The 22,608-nt window shown below is 48.1% G+C and overlaps 1 protein-coding gene across 10 annotated transcripts in view; it reads right to left on the reverse strand.

The window, feature by feature from the left end:
* MACF1 (microtubule actin crosslinking factor 1) overlaps nt 1-22,102 on the reverse strand; it is a 330,651-nt gene extending 308,549 nt beyond the window's left edge. For all 10 annotated transcript variants that reach the window (XM_087446236.1, XM_087446232.1, XM_087446235.1 and 7 more), the window contains exon 1: nt 21,868-22,102. In XM_087446236.1, the coding sequence (XP_087302362.1) occupies nt 21,868-22,087 (220 nt within the window). In that variant the 5' untranslated portion in view covers nt 22,088-22,102. The remainder of the gene's footprint in view (nt 1-21,867) is intronic.
* Between the last annotated feature and the right edge of the window lie 506 nt (nt 22,103-22,608).

Consider the following 22,608-nt stretch of genomic DNA (forward strand, 5'->3'; position numbering starts at 1 on the left):
GGCATCCCTTAATCTAACCTCATGACTCAATTACAACAGTGGCCTGCTAGAGAGTAAATCTCCACTCTTATCCATCATTTACATAGCCACTGCATTAATCCTGCCCATCGTATAAAACTCAGGTTCCTCATACTGACAATTCAGGACCTTCTCTCCCTCTACCCCTATTCTTAATATAATTCTTTCAATGCTTCTAAGTGGCCCAGTCATCTCCCCACTACCACTTTCCCCAATACAGTATCTGCAGTATATAAAGTGAGCTTATTCACTGTTGTTGACTGACTAAAAAGCACAGCCCCCCAAAAAATTCGTTCCTATATTTCAATCCAACATGCTCTTGCGGGTTGAAAACCATCTAAATTCCAAAAGATACTTCAAGCAAGCTCCTTCTTTTCATTAACACAAAGGAATTGTGTTTACCTTTCTGAACAAAAATCACCATAGAAATTTGCTATGGTAAGAGGGAATCCAGCAGTACAGCTGGAAAAGCCCTTGCCCAAAAGAAAGACGCTGACTGACCAATTAATTAACTTGTCCTAGGCAATGACCCAAATCATCCCTGAAAACTGCCACATCCCTGATGACTGACACACGGCCATGCAGAAGAAAGCAATTTTGAACAGATAAAGAAAATTGCTCGTGCCCACTGAGAGCAGACTTAGACTGTAACACAAATTTATGGAGGCACAGCAAGCCGAGGGTATCGGATCCCTGGCTAGCCAAAAAGAGCCTATCCTTGAGAAGTGCATTCTCTCCAGGCGAGCACATCTATCCGTTGGTTGGCCTGCCTCTCCACTCTCCCCCTATATACACACACACACACACACACACACACACACACCACTAAGGATGGTATATTATCTAAAGCTCTGTCTACTTTCCAGTATTTTTTACAATTTTCTATATTAAATACATATTACTTTTATAATTGAAAAGAAAATTATTTTAAAATATGACTTTAGGGCCGGCCCCGTGGCTTAGCAGTTAAGTGCGCGCGCTCTGCTGCTGGCGGCCCGGGTTCGGATCCCGGGCGCACACCGACGCACCGCTTCTCCGGCCATGCTGAGGCCGTGTCCCACATACAGCAACTAGAAGGATGTGCAGCTATGACATACAACTATCTACTGGGGCTTTGGGGGGAAAATAAATAAATAAAATCTTTAAAAAAAAATAAAATATGACTTGAAAGTGCTGATATGATTGCCCCTTCTCGAGAGGAATTCCCTGCCAATCAACCACATATAAAAGAAGTATAAAAAGTCCCTACACTACAAGAGCATAAAACCTCATTAGGGAAACAATTCTAACAGACATGAGGCAATGCAAGAATAATAAAAATATATATATAGTTAAGAGACTAATTGTGAAGTAGACATTATAAGAGATCAGAGAAGGGAGAGATCGATGTCAGATAGAGTAACAGGAGAAAGCTGCAAGGAGGACACAGGTCTGATGCTTAGCTTTAATAAAACAAAAAGAGATACGATTTGAATAATCAAAGAGAAAATGAGAGGGCATTCCAGGAAGAGAGAACATAAAGGCAGAGAGGAGGTATGAGGACCTAGGGAGGAGGATTACGGAGACCTGCCCAAATGGAGCAGAGAGCTGCACTGGACAATAACAGTGGCTATAGTTACGTATGCAGAGCAAGTCAAATTATGGAAGGCCCTGAAAGCCAGAGACAAAGAATCAGAGATTCATTGTAATTTATTCTAGGAACTGAGAAGTTCTGAAAGGAAAAATAATATTTTATTAGAAGTAACAAAAGTTGGAATAAATATTCTTCGATACTGCAGCCCAAGCCAACAAGCTGCTCCAGGCCAGGAAATTAGTAAATGCCCCTGGTAGAAGCAAGACAACAGAGGCTTAAACTTCAATCAAAACCATGAAGAGCAAAAGCAGGAGCTTTAGCATACCATACAACCTAGTCACAACACGGCTCAACAAATAATTACCAGAAGCTGAAAGGGCCACCTTTATTTAGTAAAAGGAGGGCCTGAGTGTTTTCAAGACTATTGAGAAAACACAACAAACTCATTTCACAATCCATAATTGTTTACTTGTGACTTGTGATGTTTCTGTTCCCAGATGTGCACTTGGAAGTATGCTTTCTACCATGATCTCTAAAACCTGAAACTGGCACTGAAAAGTACCAGGACAATAAGGCCTCAGCTGATGCATTTCCCTGGCGTGTATTATGTCATTTGCCAAGCAAGCCCAAGACGAAAGCAGTAGCTCCCACAAGCATCGTTAGCACATGCACACATTTTATGATTTCAACAGCATGAACATGGCCAAAGCTTGTGATTTCCCAGCAGACGGACTTGACTCACTTTCTAAATTAATAGTGTCCATGTCCAGAAGTAGCAATTATTCTATTGTTCTGTCTAGAAGCTATCCATTCCAATTCAAGGGCTGTGTTCTAAAAAGGAACTTAAAAACTGAGTCTACATTTAACCAAGAGGTTGCTTCAAAGTGTCACTTAGGTAAACAATACCAAATCCTCAGCCTATATTTTCCAACCAGTGTGTTAAGAAAACTTTATCACCTCACACTACATTGCTTTTGTATAAAAATCTCAAAGTTGGGGCCGGCCTGGTGGCGCAAGCGGTTAAGTGCGCACGCTCCGCTGCGGCGGCCCGGGGTTTGCTGGTTCGGATCCCAGGCGCGCACCGACGCACTGCTTGGCAAGCCATGCTGTGGCGGCGTCCCATATAAAGTGGAGGAAGATGGGCACAGATGTTAGCCCAGGGCCGTCTTCCTCAGCAAAAAAAGAGGAGGATTGGCGGGTGTTAGCACAGGGCTGATCTCCTCACAAAAAAAAATAAAAATAAAAATCTCAAAGTGATTTATATACCATGAAACCTCTCCCATAATAAGAGGAAAAGAAGTTCTCCACAGTTCAGAGACCTGGAAATGTAGGCCACATAAGGTGTGTGATTGTAGTTCAGAGGCTAGAAACTAATAATAATAATGATACTAACAAACAATGATATGAACAATTAAAGCATTTTCACAATCATCGAACTTAACCCAAGTCATTGCTCTGATTTTAAAATTTCCTTCTATGATACAATGTGAAACCTTCATCTAGAAATCTGGATCCTGGGGCCGGCCCCGTGGCTTAGTGGTTCAGTGCCCGCGCTCCGCTACTGGCGACCCAGGTTTGGATCCCAGGTACGCACCGACACACTGCTTGTCCGGCCATGCTGAGGCGGCATCCCACATGCAGCAACTGGAAGGATGTGCAACTATGACAGACAACTATCTACTGGGGCTTTGGGGAGAAAAAAGGAAAAAAAGGAGGAGGATTGGCAATAGATGTTGGCTCAGGGCCGGTCTTCCTCAGCAAAAAGAGGAGGATTAGCATGGATGTTAGCTCAGGGCTGATCTTCCTCACCAAAAAAAAAAAAAAAGAAGTCTGGATCCTGGCTCTGGGACAATAATTTAAGTTTCTATGCCTAAATTTACCCATGCATATAATACCTTCCTTACAGGATATTATAAAGATGAAATAAGATAATGAATATAAAACTGCTTTGTAAAATACAAAGTACTATATACATGAAGGTTTTTCTAAACATTAATGGCCTAATACACGCCAATAGCTCACTTATACTCTCATGAATCCCAAGGAGTTAGGATTATCATCCCCATTTTTAACATATGAGAAACCCAAAGATTAGAGGTTAAGCAGTTTTTCCAAGGACACACAGCAGAAGTTAAGCAGCAGAACTGGGGCTGGAGCACAAGACTGAAGAAATCCAAAGCCTACTCTCTTTCTACTATATCGTGCTGCCTTGCTAGTTTTGTATGTTAAGTAACATGCAGACCCTTCACTCCTAACTCTCTGTGCAGTGAGTTCTGTAAGTTCTTTTCTATGATATAATAAACAAAAATCAGTCCTAACTAGCTTCATATAACCCATGGCACCTAGTGAGAACTCTAAAGTTTTTAAGTAGCATATAGTCCATGTTACCAATGTTGAAATGTGAATGTTCTCTTTTATTCCTGGTCTAGCCTAGTATGTAAAGACTCTTTAGTCTTCAGGGCTTCGTGAGAACAGAAAGTCTAACTCCGCTTGAACCAACTTATGTATCACCCTTTCTGCTTAACCAACCACCAGGAACCCAGATTGTGTTTGTTTTTAAACCTCCTCTCTAAAACCTAAAGCTATGCCCCTGTGTGGCAGGCTTCTTCAGTAGAGTTTGTCTCTTTCCTAGAAAAATTAGATCCCAGTTGTCCTACTTCTCTGACTGGTCTTGCTTAGTTTTCTTTGGTGTTCATAAGGACCTCAATCTACAGAGAGGAAAACTTTGTGACTGGCCCATATCATCATCTGGATGAAGTGTTCCTCAAAACGATGCAACTCTCTTTTCTCTCTCCATATTTACCAAGCAAGCATCTGATTAATAGCTTCATAAGCACTCTGGTACAAGGAAAAGGGTGCCCGAGACAGCAATGTAAGCATTCCAAACACTGGACAGGTATTTCCTCTATTATGAATTAATAAAATTGGCATACTAATTGCTGCTTTTTAAAAATTTTCAATGACTGACTCCCCCATTGCCCATGGAATACAGCCATAAAAGAATCTTTACAAGCTGGACTCTGGGTCCATCTGCTCCCACAAAACTCTAGCCCTTTTGTCACACTCAGCTATTCCAGTGCCTCAAATCTCTCCATTCACTTTCATACCTTCACAGGTGCTATTTATTCCCTCTGCCTTCTCCCCTCCCCACCCTCCTCCATCTAACTAAATCCCATTCATCCCTAAAGGCCCACTCCAGTGTCACCTCCTTTGTCAAATCTCCCGATAAACCACAAGTGGAAATACTCATCCCTCCTCTTGCTTCCACAGTACTTTATACATACCTCTGTTCTAGCACTTATCACAGTATCATAATTAATTGTTTGCATATATCTTTTCCTTGCTAGATGTGACTAACCAAGGGCAGGAACCAGATCTCATTCATAGTTCTGGCATCTCCAGTGCCTAACATTGTGTTACCTCTAACAGATAGTTAATAATTATTTGTTGGAGGACTGGAAAAATGAAGAACATATGCTGGCTCTGTTGGTTGCTGCCCATTCTGAAATGTTAGGATCCAGAGTTATTATCTAATACCTCCTGTTTGCTGGCCAGTCAGGCTCTTAAAAAGCCTTTGGGATATTTAGGAAATGAGAGTGTTTATGTCCATGCTGAATCATCTAATCCTGCCAAAACCATGCTCACTTACCAACACAGGGAAATGGTTGCCAGGCACAATTCTGGAAAATCTATGCCTGACAACCATTCCTAATACAGCTGCAATACACACTGCTCTACTCCCTTCACACTACAAATGCATCACTCCCCTTCTCACCTTTGCCCCGTCCGGGGGCAATGTATGCAGCTGAAAACTTGAGCTCTCCTGAATACAAAAATCATGTTTCATTTGTAGAATGAGGTGCCTACAAATTAGCAGCAAAGAGAGAGATCCAAGTAATTTGGTGGCGAATCACTGAGATTCTAGAAGCCCATCATCATCAATTTCTACTTCCCCAAGTCTCTCCAAAACTAACGCACACAAACTACCTCCCCCCATCACTCTATTGATTCCAGCTTAGGGAAACAGTTCTCCTATTAAGGCAGTAAGGAGATTTCTAAGTCTGGAAAATGCAGGAATTCCATACAGCAAAGTAACAAAGGCCCAGATGCTAATCCACCCAGACTTCCCAGTGAGAACAGTGCAGTGGGGGGAAGAGAAATTCTTCTGCACCTATCATAAAGCAGACTGCACAACAACCTCATCCAGCTCAAGTTAATTTACTTTGGCCAACTATTTTTGATTCATTCCTCTCCTCACGAAAGGGATCTGTGTCTGGGAAGGATCAAATTCCTATATACCTAATCAAAACCCTTCAGAGGAAAGCCAAACTGAGTGAGACAGCTAAAAGGATTGAACAGAAGAGGCCTCTCCTGGAACAAGCCCTACTTCTCCCTGCTTTCCCAGTTTCATTTGCTAGCAATCCAACTTCCTTTCAGCTGGAGGCCACCAGCAATATGATCCAGTGAGGTACTGAGATTTCTTCACCTATTTTTCTTTTAATTCTGCTGGTTTTTAAAGCTGTCACAGCCTGAGACAGGCCCAGAGTATCCTCCCTCTGAAGAGTGCAGTGTTGCTCAAAAGCCTGCAAAGAAAACTTAATGGAACCATTCACTTAGGGTTTTTTCAATGAAGTTCAGCAGCACAACCTAATTTCTTTGTGCTCTGAAATGAACCACATTTCTTAAGAGAAAGACCACAGGGGGTTGACAGAAAACTTGCTGCAGGCAGGAAAACCTGGACAGCTTACAGGAGCTGATGCAGAAGGGAACAAGTAGAACTCCTAAGCAGGTCCATTTTAGCATTTCACTTCTCTCTTTCTTTTCTGCTGCATTCCCAAGCAGAGCTCTAATGCCACAAGAAAAAAAAAGGAGCGTTTTACTGCTTCTTCATTAGTTTCCCTTCACTGGGTAGGTGTTGTAAACAAGTATGCTGGACTTAGTCATAAGGGCTGAAGTTTCCTCTCCTCCAGATGAAAAGAAACTAAAGGCCCAGTCACAAGGGCCCCAGCTGAATAAAATAGGAGAAAGTGCTGCCTATGTAGTTTCTGGGAAAATCTCCATGTCTGTGGAAAGCACAACTGCCACACAAAGCAAAATCCCAGAACTGGATGTTAAAGATCAAAGCAAGGGCCTCCCAAGGCTACGCATCCCTGGCTTCCACTTAAGGGGCACCTCCAGCAGTTAGGGAAACGCAGCTCACAGATCCTCCAGCCTGTCAAAACTTTCTTTGTATATACCGAAGGTTTGGATGAGGCATTAACTTGCAGAACTGCTTAACAAGAGAGCCTCCGGGGGCTGAAATCAGAGCTCTAAGACAAATCTTGATTTTTGAGGGAAAAAAAGCAATAGACCCCTGCCTCAGTCAGGCTCAAAGCCCCAAGGGGGGTGAGGGTGGGAGGAGACCTCTCCCCCAAAACTGCACACTCACCGATCCCGGCAGATGCCTCCCCCACTGCTCCCCGACCCCAAAGAGACCAAGGTGGTTCACACCCTGGGCTGCCACGCGACTGATCGGAGACTGAGAGAGACAAAAGGGGGCGAGGGACCCTGGGCGGGCACGCAGACGTCCGAGCCTCTCCCAGGGAAGGTCCGTACAGGGAGCAGAATGGGTGGCTTCTCTGTCGCCCAACTCCTCCTCCTCCCCAGAAACTCCCCACAGGCTTAGGTCTCCGAAGGCAGCTCCTTGTCTCGCGTCCTTCCAGCTGGGGCCCGATAATAATATGAACTAGTGATATGAAAAGCGCCGTCTACCGTAGGAGAGGGTTCCAGAGGCTTATCTCAACTCTCTAAATAAACTGGTCCCCAGTAACAGCAGCTCAGAGGGGAGCCCCCACGCCGGGGTGGGCGCGACCCCGCCCGGCCGCCCCACCTGCAGCGGGCCGGGAGGGCGGACTCGAGGCCACGCCGCGCCGGCCCCCAGGCTCGGGCTCCCGCGAGTCCCCGGCCCGGGCCGACCCCGGCTCGCGGCTCGCGGCCCCCGGCCCCCGGCCCCGGCCGCACCTTTGTAGCGCTCCAGCACATCCTCGTACGCCTGCACGAACTCCTTCTCCTGGCTGCGGTTGGCCGGCTGCTGACCCGGCACGTAGCCGGCCATGGCCGCCCGCGCCGCGCTCTCGCCCGGCCCTGGCAGACGCCGGTTCCAGGCCCGCGCGCTGAGGCGGCGGCGGCGGCGGCCCCAGCCTCGGCCCTTTGTGCGGCTCGGGAGCAGCGGCGGCGCCTTCGCTCTCCGCTCTTCGCCCTCCGCTCGCCTCGCCCGGCCTCGCAGTCGCGCTCCGCTCCTCAGCCCGCTCGCGCTCCGCCGGTCCCGGCTCGCGTTTCCGCCTCCCCACCCCTCGGCTCCGCTCCTCCCTCAGCCCGCCCCGGCGCGGCGGCGGCGGCGGCGGCTCCGGCTCCTCCTGTCAGGCCCGTTCCCCGCCCCTCTCCCCGCCGCCTCCGCCGCCCGGCGAGTCCTCGGCCCCCGGGCTGGCCCGCTGGGCCCGAGCTGCCCACACGCGTCCCCCGGGGGTTGCGGCCCACCGCGGGGCCGGCACTGGGGGGCCCGAGCTGAGGGGGGCGGAGGCCGGCCCGCGCGGCGGGTGTTACGCCGAGTCGGGCTCGGTGGGAGGCCCCCGCGCGTCAGGAGGAACGGCCGGGCCGGCCGCACCGGCGCGGAGACCCCGGGGCCGGCTCCACAGGGTGAGCGGGCAGCCCCTTCAGCGCTGCCCGACACCGGAGCTGGGACAAAGGAGGGAGCCCCCTGGCTGGAGGGAAACCGAGCTGGGCCTGTGCGGCCGCTGAAGGACCTAGAGAATCTGAAGGGAAGGGAGAGAGCAAAACACCTAGACAGATCCCAGGGCTAGGCACCGTCAGAATGAGGACGGGGCAAGATCCAGACAGGGCTGCGGTGTGAGGCCGAGGGGAACACTGAGACCACAAAGAATCCCAGGAACAAAGGGTTTTCCAGAAACGGAAAAAACTGAACTCGAAATGAGAGGGCAGACCAAACAAACACCATGAAGTAAACCAGGCCAAGGATGAAGAGCCAAAGCCTGAGAAATAACAACTGAGGGAGGAATGGAAACAGGATTCTGACTGCACCAGCGGGTGAATAAGAGCAGAGAGAGGAGGACATAAATCTATAGGGGAAAGGCCCAACAGGATTATTACACTGTGACAGCAATACAAACAGAGACTTAGATCAAAAGGGAGAAACGTGGGGACCTGAGACTAACCAGGACTGTTATGGAACAAAGAAAAGGATTCTGGAGCCTAAATGGTCAGGGAAGACACAGGGAAGCCAATTATTCTCTGTCATCAGGGGAAAGTAAAGTGAAGAAAGGAAACTGGTAAATGTGGGGAGGGATTTATTTGGGACCATTCTGAGGAGGAAGTTCCCAACATCATCTGATCCTCCATTCAGTTGTGTATCCTTCAATCCCAATATTCATGGTCTGCGCTGGGGCCGAGAGCAGGGAAGGAGGAACTCAGGGAGATGCAGGTGATCTTTTTGCCCAGCATCTACCCCCATCCAGCCATTATCCTCCCCAGCCTCATCAAGTCTGTTATCTTGATTTTTTCAGGGGGGTGGAGCAGTTATGGGTAAAAAGTTAGGCTGGCTGATCTGACAATAATGGCACATTAGCAAGTAAAAGAAGAATTCATGTGAGGGTGAGCAGCCAGAATTGGGACTTGGGCTTCCATTTCAGTTCCCATTCTCAAGATTTTTAAAGAGGAGCTTCTTACCCCGGGGGCATGGGGGCAAGGCCTGCATCTTTGTACTCTATGAGTAATGCCAAGTATTTGGTCAATGCTCAGCATGTTAATAACAGGAATAAGAAATGACGCTTTTCACTAATAGGTGCACACTGGTTGTTTCCACATCACAACATGGTCAGAAATTGGGTGAGCAAGTCATTAATCATGTCCTTTTCCATCAAGTTTTGCTGACCTGCCCAAGTTCTAGGCATAGAAATTATACAGGGAAGGGCCTAAAAGAGGACAGACAGGGAGGATCCTTGAACGAATCCTCATTTACTTCCAGTTTAATCCTTGGAGCTTAAAAAAAGCTAGTTCACAGTTTGGTGTCAGCTGCTAATGAGTTCTGTTTAAGAAAAGGAGGAGAATAAGCTTGAGGTTTATTCTTTTTAAAATAAATAAAAGGCTTTTAGTAGAAAATGAAGGATGAAGGAATCTGTGATTGATGGCATAAGTACATTTTTCGTAAACAGCGGAGAATATAGAAATGCTAACTCGGGATCTTGACTGTATCAGTGCTGAGTCATCTGCATTTCCTATATTATTTTATACCAGTAGGGCTAAGAAGGCCCAGACACAAATACACATACACACACCTCCACCCTCACCCCCAAACAGACATCATTACATTTTCATTATAGTAAATAGAAAAGTCCATCCATCCCCTCCTGGGGTTACTACATGTGCCATTTTGTGAGTAGCTTCCTCAAGAATTGTGACTGAGGCTTGCCAAAGGTGAGGAAAGACAGGGGCAAGAAGGGAAAAAAAGTCTGTTCTGGGAATCAGGCTTTGTTGAAGGCCTGGGGGATTCAGGGGGAGAGGGCAAGGGGTTGAGATTCCTATTAAGAAACATGGTAATCTAGGAAGAAAGTTCTGGTTTGGGTTATGGCTAGAGGGCTTCTCAGACTCCAGTAGCTTTCTTGACAAGATTTGCATTTAAATGCTCCCAAGAGATTTTGAAGTAATGCTTTCTTCTAATGAATGGAAAGGGGGAAGTCCACATGTTTGGCTGATGTTCCTGTTTTATACAGAGCAAATTTTACAAGGATAGAGGAACAAAGCGGCTACGGGGGGATGGGGAGAAGGAAGCCTATGAAGGCGAGGTTTTTGGTTTTTTCCAAGCAACAGTCTAAATTTATGGCCAGACCACACAATCAGAACAGCTCTGAGGCTTTCTCATTTTGGTCTATGATTTTCCTTGGCTCCTGATGGTGAGAGTGCTATTGCATTTCTAAGGAGATGCAATGGGGGAAGCAGGAGGCAGGATGTACTCAGATGGGCATCTAGTGGGAAGAAAGGGTAATACAAGTAAATAAAGCCCTATTTTTTTCTCAGTGTCCTCCCCCACATAAGCCTCATCAAGTGCCCCTCTCCCTAAGGCCCAGCCACTCTCAACTTCTTTCAACTCCTCAAACCTGCTCTCTCGCCTCAGGGCCTTCCCACCTGCTTTTCTCTCAGGCTGTAATCCTCCATGGCTCTTCTCTTTTGGCCTGGCTCACTCCTACTCACTTCTCTGCTGAAACTCCCACAGGGAAGCCAGCCTTGATCCCCCGGATTAGTAGGTCCTCCTGCACCCTCTACTGTACTTTGGTAATATCCATCACACTTGAAGTTATCAGTTCAGTGTCTTTCATCCTTACTAAATCATTAGCTCCCTGAGGGCTGGGGCTGTTGTCTGTCTTGTTCATCACAGGATCCTCAGCATCTAGCAAATGACCTGGCACATACAGGGCACTCATTATTAAATATTTGTTTAAAAATTTGATTAAATGCATGAGTGAGTGAACCAGATGATCCTAAAATATTCAGCTGCCTGTAGTTTCTGACTAGCTAGAGGCTAGGGTATTTAAGAAGAGAGTATGCTCTCACAGCATCCCTTATCTATGCCAAAGTATGGAGGAATTCAAAGTCCTCCATACTTTGATGTCTGCCTTCCTTTACAAGATGATCTCCCATGATATCCTCATGTGCAGCATCTTCCCCTATAATCAAGCTCTGAGCCTTTGCCTGGAATGTCCTCTACCCCCCAACTCCACCTAATGAAATCCTATCCATCTTGAAAGCTCACCCAAAACGACTTGAAGTTACTTTTAATCAACCCAGGTAAAAAAGGCTCTTAAAATCCCAACAGCGTTTTCTTTCCCCTATTCCTAGGGCAACCACACATATTGTGGGTATCTGCATCACCGCCTCCTTAACCTCCTGGTTCATAAGTTCTTTGAGGCAGAGATATCTATTTCATCTTTCCTCATCATAGGGCCTAACACGATGCTTTGCATCTAGTAGATGTTCAATAAATATTTGCTGAAGCCGCGGACGCCTCACTGAAGAAGGGTAGGGGTGGGAGATGTGGGCTGGATCTGTGATTCAAGACAATTGAGAATCCAATTCAGTGTCTACTCAGTGGCGAAAGGCTGAGGGCATTTCATGTGCAGAGAGGAAAGAGGGAAGTGCAAAATTATTTCTCCCTCTGCTAGTGCTCCTCCTCCAACCTCTGGGTTTACTCCCAGCACTTCTTCAGCCAGGCTCATGCTGCATTATTTTATATGTGTTAATTGATGCTTTATAAATAAATTCCTTGCTAGTAGGGGTTGTGTGTGTGCGTGCGTGTGTGTGTGTGTGTGTGTGTTTTCTCTGTTCCTCCTTGCAAGGCTAGGCTGTCTCCTGTGCCTTTTACATTTCCCAATAGTAGCCAGAGCCAGACACTGAAGGAGCTGTCCCAAGCCCTATCCTTTGGCCAGCTCTTGGAAGAAAATCGACTGGTTCTAGTCTCAGGAGACCTGTCTCCAGGCCCAGCCCATCCACACTGTCAGACCCAATCCTAGCCAAAGTTCCCTTTCTGCCCAGCCCCTGGAAACACTGAGCTTTGCCTCAAGTTCCCAAATCTGCTCTGGGGTGGGAAGCTCTTGCCCACTATCATGCTGCCCTCTTCAGTTCAGAAAGTGCAACACTTGGGCCGACCCCGTGGCTTAGTGGTTAAGTGCTCGTGCTCCGCTGCTGGCGGCTAGGGTTCAGATCCGGGGCGTGCACCGACACACCGCTTCTCCAGCCATGCTGAGGCCGCGTCCCACATACAGCAACTAGAAGGATGTGCAGCTATGACATACAACTATCTACTGGGGCTTTGGGGGAAAAAAAATAAATAAATAAAAATTTTAAAAAAATTTTAAAAAAAAGAAAGTGCAACACCGCTAACTTAAGAGGCCTGGATAGTGCCAGCCACCAGGAAGACAAGATCTCTGCCACCCAGCAGCCCAGTACCCTGTCACCATAGCAACCCTCAAAATGGTTACTCAGCCATCTGGGTTACCATAGCAACTGGAGAAGTCTCTCCACCTCAGCCTCTCCCTAGCCTTCTCCCCTGGCTTGTCAGAGCCAATGCCAAAGAGTCTCCAATCCTTACTGGGGGAAAATGAGCAGAGGCTGGACCCCTGATCGGCAGCTGTCCCAAGGGGGTGTGGAATACCTCACCCGCCCAGGCTTCCTGAGGCACAGTGGAGATAATGGGTGTTAAGGCACACTGTGAACCTTGAAGTGCTGTGCAGATGTTAGCTATTATTAAACCACTGTTCCTTGTAATGGGGAAGGCAGTGGGTTGCCCTAGGCAGAGCTAGTACCATTCCCAGCTTGGCCTCTTAATGGCTGGGAGACCTTGAGCAAGTTACCGAACTCTCTGGGATTCTGTTTCCTCTACTGTAGCACATCTGCCTCCTAAAGTTGTTGAGAGGATTAGGTCAAATAAAGCATGTAAGATGCTAAGCACAAAGCCTGGCATTCAGAACACATGGATAGTAGCTAGAAAAGGTATTGGCCGCTCTGCTATCTCCCAGCCTCTCGGTGAATATAACCGTTTTATTTTCTCTCTTTAAAGAATCAGGCTAATGTGAGCCTCGCTCAGCCATGCCCAATCTCCCTTTCCTGCTCTGGGGTAGGACAGGGTCTCATCCTGTGTGGGGTCCCTGAGGTTCCTACCAAACAGGGCTGCAGGCAGTCTGCACTCTTCGGGGAATTGGGAGGTTCCCCAAATTAGGAGGTATGGCTCATTACCTATGAGGCTCCCCTCTACTTGAAACAACATCTCCCCATCAAATACTACCTCAGGATAGAACCCTCTAAAAGGGAGCCTGGAAACTTGGCACAAATCCCAGATAGGCCCTAGAGAGTGGTGGTTGGTGCTCTTAGTTGAGATCAGAGTCACATGGAACAGTTCGCCAGCATAAGGGCAGGCCTGGGGCACAGATCCCTCTCACAAGGAGAGGGAACATTCCCTCCCTCTCTGATTTTAAAGACTTCAATCCTATCGCATCTCAACTTCAGTCTCTCAAGACTGAATCCTCAAAATCCATTTTTGGGGTACTTTCCTCAATTACACTGCCAGGGTCCCAATTCAAACCCAGGGTCCAGGTGTTTGAAGTGTTTTAGGCAAAACAGACACCATCCTCAGAAATCAAATTTCCAGATGCAGAACCAGGTATGCTTTAGCCTAGCTCTGCGTGTTCTGAGAGTAGGGCATGACCCTCAAGCCAGAAGGACCAGAGGATCAGATAAACAACACTGGAAGGGACATACTATCCCCGGGGCCCTGGCATTGGAAATCAGGATCCCTCATGATGCTGCTGGGAAATGGGTCAAATGGAACTGGCTCCAGTCTTCAGATATGACTACTGAGCAGATAAACCCATACATGGGTATTTACTACTAGGGGAAAGGTGGTATAATATAATAGTTAAAAAGTGTAGGCCGTAAAAGTACGTGATTACTGGAACTTCTGTCCATGTAACTGGGGGGGCAGAAATGGGGTGTGTGAATAAAATAAGATTGGCCATGAATTGATAATTCTTGAATCTTGGTGATGGGGGTTCATTATACTATTCTCACTGCTTTAGTATATGTTTAGAATGTTCTGAGAATGCAAGGGCTTTGGAGTTAGGCTGACCTGAATCACAGCAATGAACTCCATAGGGCATATTGCCCATGTCGTGTTCCAGGGTGTGCCATGCACATTCAGCAATGCTGAATCCAAGCTCCTCTATCTGTGTACTCCATGACCTCACACAAGTTCCTTCACTTTTCCCTTCTGTAAAACAGGGAGAATAGCAACTACTTCCCAGGGTTTGTGAGGATTAAATGATATATGTAAAATGCCTGGCACACATCTAGGACTCAAGACAGTAGTTTTTCCAGCTGTTATTTACTAGGGGATCCCAACTGGCATCAGCTCTCAGGAGCTCCTGGACTGAGTCCAGAGTTCAACTCTCCAAACCAGCCTCCGGATTCTTGAATTCCTAACTCCCACCAGCTGTTTCCCCTTCATTTCCCTTCCTTCCTTTCTACTGAGGCCAAAGAAAGAAGAGCAAGAATAGAAATCTACCAACAGAGACATGCTCTCTCTCTTCAGGTTACCCTGGCAAATTCCCATTTCTTTTCCAAGTCCCAATCAAGTGCCATCATTGCTCTAAGCTGGGAGTGGAGGCAGGAGTAGGAGGAAGCCCTTCCCTCTCAGAACTTCCTCATAACCCTCTTTGGGCTTGCAGTGTATGCAGCTCATGCTACATTATAGCTGCCTTCACGGGCGGGAGCTGGGTTCTGAAGCCCAGTCTGAGCCTAGCACAAAACAGTCCTAGGAATATTTGTTAACTGAGCAAGTGCGTGATCAACAAATGAGCAAAGGGATGAATCAATGCATTCATGAATTAGTGAACAAGTGTATGAGTGAATGAATGATATTAATGAGAACAGCTAATATGTACAAGGGTTGACTGCATAGCAGGCACTGGCCCTAGCACCTCACTCCCACAATCCCATTTAATCCACCCTGCCAGACTGCAGTGGCACTGCTGCTCACCCATTTTAACCATGAGAGAGTGAGGCTCAGTGAGGTTAGCAACCTCCCAGGGTCACCAACTGGCAACTGATGGAACTGGGACTCCAAAGGACTCCCAAAGCCATTCCCTTGAGTGAATGAATGGAAGAGTGAGCAAATGAGGAAACGAGTAAAGGAGGGGATGAGGAGGGAAGGGCATACCCAGAGACATGCCCACTGAGGCTGCAGGCAGAATCCTCCCCTTGACCACAAGGCAAAAGCCTGGTACCTTCTGGGGTAGGAGTGGGGCACGGCTGAGGACAGGAACGTCGGCCCATAATCTTCAAGTTACAAGGGCTCCTAGACCTTTTCTGCAGCAGCATCCTAAGTCCAGGCGGAGATTCCAGCCAGAAGCACCAGTTCTATTTCTGCAGGAGAGCCAAGGCAGAGCCAGGAAGCTGGCCAGCTTCTACCTGATAGGTGGCAACAGGCAGACCCAGGGCCAAATCACGGCGGGTCCTAACCACAGCAACTGGCCAGGCTCAGGAGAGCACTTTGGTGAGGATGGGTAATTAATACACCCAGGTATGTTCACAGACTTTTCCCCAGGGGCAGGAATGCTAAAATAAAAAACAAGTGCAGCCCTAGATCCTGCTTCACTGTCAGCTCCTCTGGTGGTATCTAATCTCTAATGCCATGGGACTCAGAAATGACAGCCTTCTGCAGCCCTCCAATTAACTAGTCCTTCCTCTGCATTCCTAACCTCAGTCCTTGGCTGCTCCAGAACAGAAAGGCATGAGTCAGACTGCCATTCCAAACCTGTCTCCGTGTTACCTGGGAAGTCACTAGAAAAGCATGATGAGAGACCAGTGGCATAAAGACGGCACCTTGCAATGCAGCAACCACCTTCCCTCACCAGCTGGGGTCCCACAGGGACCCTGAGCCTCAGAGAAAGGACAGCTTGTCTGTCTTTTCTGCTGCCTGCACAGAATTCTGCCCACGTGGTCATTTTCCATCCCTGCAGCTAATGTGACCCAGATTTACGTACAAAGAGCCAGGCTGAGCCGGTGGTGTGCAGCTACAATTCATTCTGCCCCACTTTCAGGGGACTCTCTCCTGCTACTGAAACCAAGCTCCAGAACAGGGCCAGGGATTCTGAGGATACTGCCGGGAAGCTGGGAAGGAGGAGGAGCCTCCAGGGGTACAAAGCTCGAAGAGCCTCAGGGCAAGGAAAGTGGCTGGCGCAGGAGTAAGGGTTCCCAATGGAATTGTGTTCAGGGCCCCATTCCCTTCTTCCCACCCCTGGCTTGGCCAGAAAAAAACACTTCCATCTGCTTTCTCACAAAGCCCTAGAGTGAAAAAAAGAAAGGGACAGAACTGAGAGGCCTGGGGCCCCTTCCCTGCTCACCTGAGAAACTACTCCCTTCCTGTAGTCTCCACTGTCTCTTCCAGTTGCCCAGGGAAGTTATAAGGAATGACAGGCTAAGGGCAGTAACAAGCCTGTTAACCTGTGTCTGTCTAGCACCTTCTGATTCTCATTCAATGATCATTCAAAGCAGATGTCATCATCTCCCTTTTACAGATACGGAAACTGAGGCTCTAGGAAGTGAAGTCATTTGCCCAAGTTCTCTGATTCCAGATCCAGTTGCCTCTACAGTGCCTGGCACATAGTTGGGGCTAAATTGATTGTGTGTGTGTGTGTGTGTGTGTGTGTGTGTGAGAAAGATTAGCCCTGAGCTAACATCCGATGCCAATGCTCCTCTTTTTTACTGAGGAAGATTGGCTAACATCCGTGCCCATCTTCCTCTACTTTATATGGGACGCCGCCAAAGCATGGCTTGAGAAGCAGTGCGTCGGTCCACACCCGGGATCTGAACCTGCGAACCCCGGGCTGCTGAAGCTGAGCACTGGAACTTAACCACTATGCCACTGGGCCAGCCCCTAAATCCATTTTTTAACTGAATGAATGAACAAGCAGACAGGCGCCCTCTCAGAGCTTCCATCCTGGAGACGAGGCACATGGGCACAGAGGACCAGGCTCCTTCCTCTGACCAGACACGTGCTCAGGGCTGTCTCCCCAGGGGTGAGCCCCTGAGTGACTCCAGCAGCCGAGCTTAGGCTCTGAAAGCAGGAACAAACAGCAGCACCCTAGCGAGATCTCACAGTGAGATTCTGGGGCAACACCAGGAAGGGGAAGTTGGGACTCCTGACTACAGCGAGCTCCAGCTCTGGTGGGAACAATGAACTTTAATATAAGGCCAACTGAAACAAGGGCAGGGTAGAGATACAACTACTGTCTGATTGGAGAGATCAGAGAAGGCTTCCTGGGGGAGGCCACATTGGGGCACATGCTGGGGATGATGATTTCACCAGCACCTGCTGAGGGACTCCCAAGAAAGAATCCTATAGATGCTTCCTACTTGTTAACTAGGAAGCCAGTCCATAGCCCTGAGTCACTGTGCTCCCCTCTTTCACAAAACATACAGGAATGTAATTATTTTTTCTCTTCTGTTCTCCATGAAGAAGAGACCACATCCTCAGCCATCTTTGAATATCAATGCCAAGAACAGGGTGAGTTCTGAATATGTGATGATAGATGGATGAATACCTGATTGGTAGTTGCATGGTGAATCTCTTCTGCACCCAGCCGAGCCCCTAGCCCAAACATGATCCTTTCTTCCAGACACTTTACTGCCATCTGCAGGAAACTTGTCATAATAACTATGCAAATCTACAAGGACAAGGTAGAAATGGCGCCCCCTAGAGTCGTGCAGTGTATGATGACCGTGTGACAGTGTCGTGCACCCCATTTTTTCCCTACTCCCCACAAGCCCAAAAGATATGGCGTTCTTTCCTCTCCCCTTTTTTACTCTGTGGTGGATGCTCCTTGAGTACACTCCCCACCTCCCCGCTTCCTTGTGGCCCCCTACCAATGAGCTGTTCACTAATAACAGAGAGCCAGAGCGGAAGAGGCAGTTCCCTACATCTTTGTCTCTGCCTTTTTCTTTTTTTAAATTTCTTCTTCTTTTTTTTTTTTGGTGGGGAAGATTGGCCCTGAGCTAACATTTGTTGCCAATCTTCCTCTTTTTGCTTGAGGAAGACTGTCCCTGAGCTAACATCTGTGCCAATCTTCCTCTATTTTGTATGTGGGATGTTGCCACAGCATGGCTTGATAAGTGGAGTGTAGGTCTGCACCCAGGATCCTAACCCATGAACCCCAGGCTGCCGAAGAGGAGTGTGCAAACTTAACCACTATGCCATCGGGCAGGCCCCTGTCTTTGCCTTTTTCTATAGGCCAGGATCTTGAGGCCTCTCCTAGAAGTAACCAGAAGGTCTCTCAAGTGAGTCTGGAGACCAAGTCAGCTATTTAGATGGTCACCTGCAGAAGATTCAGGCTGGCCTGGTTACCAGGTATTGCCTAAGGAAATGGAAATAGCAATGTACCTGGAGTTAGAAAATCTGGGTCTACCAGTCCTGTGTGACTCTAGGCAAGTCCCTTAAACCCTCTGGGCCTCAGATCCTAACACGTGTCCTACCTAACACAGTTATTATGAACTCTCTAGGTAAACCATAACACTGATCTACAGAAACAAGGCATTCTCGTTAATGCCTCTTGTTTCGTTTCAGTGTGACTGGGTTTAAGGAGTTGAGAACAGTGCTGACAAAGAAGAGAGAGAGAAAGTGGAGAGAAAGAATGAGGGTGGGAAGCAGCAGGTTACAGCATGCGTGGAGTCCCTAGAAGCTGTTTTGACTTTGTAGGCTGAGATCGGCAGGTTTCTCGGCCCTGACAGGCCTTTCCACTCTGACATGTGTGATCAGCAGGGGTCCTCCACCAGGCCTCTCCAGCACAGGCAAGGCCCTGAGACCAGCGCAGGACACCGAATGGGGCCAGGGCAGGGGGAGGTCCCTGTATCTGGTGAGACTGATTAAGACACCCCTACCTCCCCACCACTTGGCTTCATAACCCAAGCCCACAGGGAGGAGAAAACTGCACAGGCCACAGCTGGCTTCCAGTATAAGACTGACTTCATTTCCTCCCAGAATGAAAGTTCTAACTTCAGAGAGCTTCCGAGCAGCCAGGGGCTCCCAGACATGCCCCTCCTGTACCTCACAGGAAAGAATCTCTGCAGAAGTCAGGCTGCCTTTTTCATTACTCTGGTAGAGCCCCCACAATGTTCTAAAATCACGGGAAGATTTCAGCCAGGCCCTGAAGTAGCAGTCCCGCCTCTCCTCCGCTGCCTCTCTTCTCTCCTAACGAAACGCCCAACTGCAGCACGCAAGTTATTTTTAACCATGGCAGTCTCCCCATTTTCAGCCTCACTGGCCCAGCCTCCTCCTCAAGACAGTCATTTCGCAATGTCAGGATATAAAGACATAAAGCGTCGATGCCGAAAACAGCACAGCACCCACCATTCCTCTGCTTGGTTGACCCGGCAGCGTCCTTAGGTGCTTTGCCTGGGGATTAAGCCCCCTCAAGTCCACTCCACTTCCGTTCTAGACCCAGAATGTTAAACAGTAGGCAAATCATCCCGTGGGGCTCCTTGGAGAAGACTGGAAGGGGAAATCACCACAAAGGAATCTCTAAGCATGCCTGTGTGACGGAGGATGGCGCTAGAGGGTATAAGGAAGGGGAAGGAGGCCTCCACTCTGCTGCCTTCAGGAGAATGAGGGGTTTGTGAGTCCAGAGGCCCCTTGGTCATGGCCCCTCAAGGCTGGGGACAAGTAAAGCCCTTCCTGCATCCTATGGACAGCTCTGAAAACTCTATTAACTGGCTGATGCCAAAGGCCCAAAGGTCTTGAGAAGGACTGAAGAGTGTTCCTCCAAGGGCTCCCTATGGCCCACCAGAAGGCATGCAAACTCTCCAGCCTGTCTTCCAGGCCTCCTCCCTTGCAGCGCACGCTCTCTAAAATCCTTTCCTGACTACTGGAGCCCACATAACCCTCTCCCTGTCTAGCTTTCCATTACAGCCCACTGCCTGTTCCTGGATCCCAATCTGTCACATATTCTCCTCTAAACACTCCTTGCATTCATTCAGTCATTCAATCCTGGTTGATCTCCAACATGCACAAGGCCCCGTGCAAGTAGCTGGGGGTAAAAACATAAACAAGACATGGTCCAAATTGCTCATAGTCCTGAGGGAGTGATGGGCACCCTGTGGGATAACTGCTACAATGTACGAGGGAACACAGAGGAGAGAAAAGCATGAATACGAGAGCGGAGGAGGGAGCTTTTGATACCAACCAGGGGCATCAGGGACAGAGGAGGCGGCACTTAAAAGAGGAGGAGGGGTTTCCAGCACCTTGAAGAGAAGGAAATTAAAGCACAGAGGTCTGATCCTGCAAGGCGCAGCCTCTGGGGGTCAAGGCACAGTTTAATGTGGCAGGGTGCTGTGGGGTTGAGGAGGCAGACAGCAAAGCTGAAGAGGTAAGTTGGGGCCTGATTTTGATGTGTCTTTGTGCTGTAGCCTTTATTCCACAGACAATGAAGAGCCAAAGGAGGTTTATAAGCAGCTGAGTAATAGGATCAGGTTTGCATTTTAGAACAAAATATTGTGTTAGTCATGGCGAGAAAGGAGGGCAAGCCTGGAAGGAGGAGAACTATTAGATGGTGGTTGGACGGTCCAGGTGAGAGATGATAAAGTGGAGGGTGGCAGGGTGCATTATTTGAGAGACACAAAAGAGGTAGCAAGAAGGCCTTGGAGATGGATTGAAAGGTGATGTCACTGAATTAGCTGCAGGCACTGCTCTGTCTATCTTTCTGTCTGCACTCTGGCTCCAATGCCTGCTGAGATGCTGAGCGCAACCCACGGAGGCAGCTCTGGATGCCTTTGGTGGAAGCAGCAGACAGAGCACGTCCCAAAGCTCCCTTTTCCTGAGCCAAAAACTATGCCAAGAGCTTAACATATATTATCTCATCTAAGCCTCAAGGCAGCCCTCACAGGAAGCATTCTTAAGATGAGGAAAGTGAGGCTCAGACAGGATAAGAGACTTGCCCAGAGTCACACAGCTGGTCAGTGGCAGGGCCTCACCTCTCTGACTCCAAAACCTGCGCTCGTAACCACTCCACTGCACTGCTCTGCTGCTTGGCAAAAGAGAAGAGGGCACCCCCCACCACAGGAGGAGGCAGCCCCCAGCCCTCGCACTGCAGAAAGGGTCAATGTGTGCCACACTTTTAGAAGGCCATGTGAGAGAACTCGCCCTCTCCAAAGACTTTATTCCAAGGAAATAACTCAACAGAAGTCAAGTGTTATTATTCATAAAGATGTTCACTTTACGATAAAGCATTATCTATTATGGCAAAAAAAAAGAAAAATGAGTTGATTTAAAAAATCATGAAATATTGCACAGCCTTTAAAAATGGTAACTATAAAACCTAAGATGTAACATGGAAAATCTTTTTGATATAAAAGTAAGTGAAAAAAGTCTGATCCAGAATGATACATAAGCCATGAAGGCAACTGCATGGAAAATATAACCACATGGGAACAAAGGCAAAGCAGAGGATGCAAAAACGAAAACAAGTCTCTTCGGCATCTCATTGGGGTGGCAGATTTTCCTCTTTCAAATTTTTCTTTAGTATTATTTCATCATCTTTCCAATAGTAATCATAACAAAGTTGACTCCAGCTGGCTTATGAGAGAGCCCTGAGGAGGACCCCTCCGCTCCCCACCAGCCAGTGCACACTGGCCCATTCTCCCCTCGCGCCCACGGCACCCCATTATCCTTGGGCCTCTCTTACCAGCCACTCTGACCACAGCACGCTCCGCAGGGTCCAGCACCGAATCCTGGCTCTTCCGCTTTTTCTGCTCATGCAGTGGCAGGTTCCAGGGTAAGGTGTCCCCTGGGGGACAGGGAGACAGGCTCCCGGACCGCTCACTCCTGTAAGACCGCTCGCTCCGACATGACCGCTCACTCCGGCATGACCGCTCACTGAGCGTTTCTTCATCTGAGGAAGACATCTCCAGGCGGGGGCTGCAGCCGGGGGCCCAGGGAGAAGTGATCTGGAGGAGAGAGGAGGACATGTGAACAGACCGAAGGGTCGCATAAAGAACACTGGGACTTGGGAGGCAGAGGCTCTAGTCTTGGTTCTGCCACTGACTTGATCTCTTGACCTTTCTGAACCTCAGTTTCTTCATCTGGAAAATGGGATGATGATAATACACTAAGTCACAGAGTTTTGGGGAAAACACATGAGGTAATATATATGAAGAGGTATATAAATCCTAAAACACTGTGTAAAAGTTAGCTACTATTACTAGTAACCACTATCATTGTTACTTGGTACATTTGGAGGATTAAGCTTACAGGTCCCACAGATAGAAAGACAAAGATTCAAATTCTACCCTACCACTTACTAGCTGTGTGACCCTGGAGAAGCCATTTAACCTCTCTGAGCTTCAGCATCCTCATCTGTACAATGGGGATGATGAGAACAGCTAACCTCCCAGGGCTGTTCACGAGGAATAAATGAGATCCTGCA

The sequence above is a fragment of the Ceratotherium simum genome, chromosome 22, assembly GCF_057802395.1.
Source record: "Ceratotherium simum simum isolate JZ-2026a chromosome 22, ASM5780239v1, whole genome shotgun sequence".
Classification (NCBI taxonomy): domain Eukaryota; kingdom Metazoa; phylum Chordata; class Mammalia; order Perissodactyla; family Rhinocerotidae; genus Ceratotherium; species Ceratotherium simum.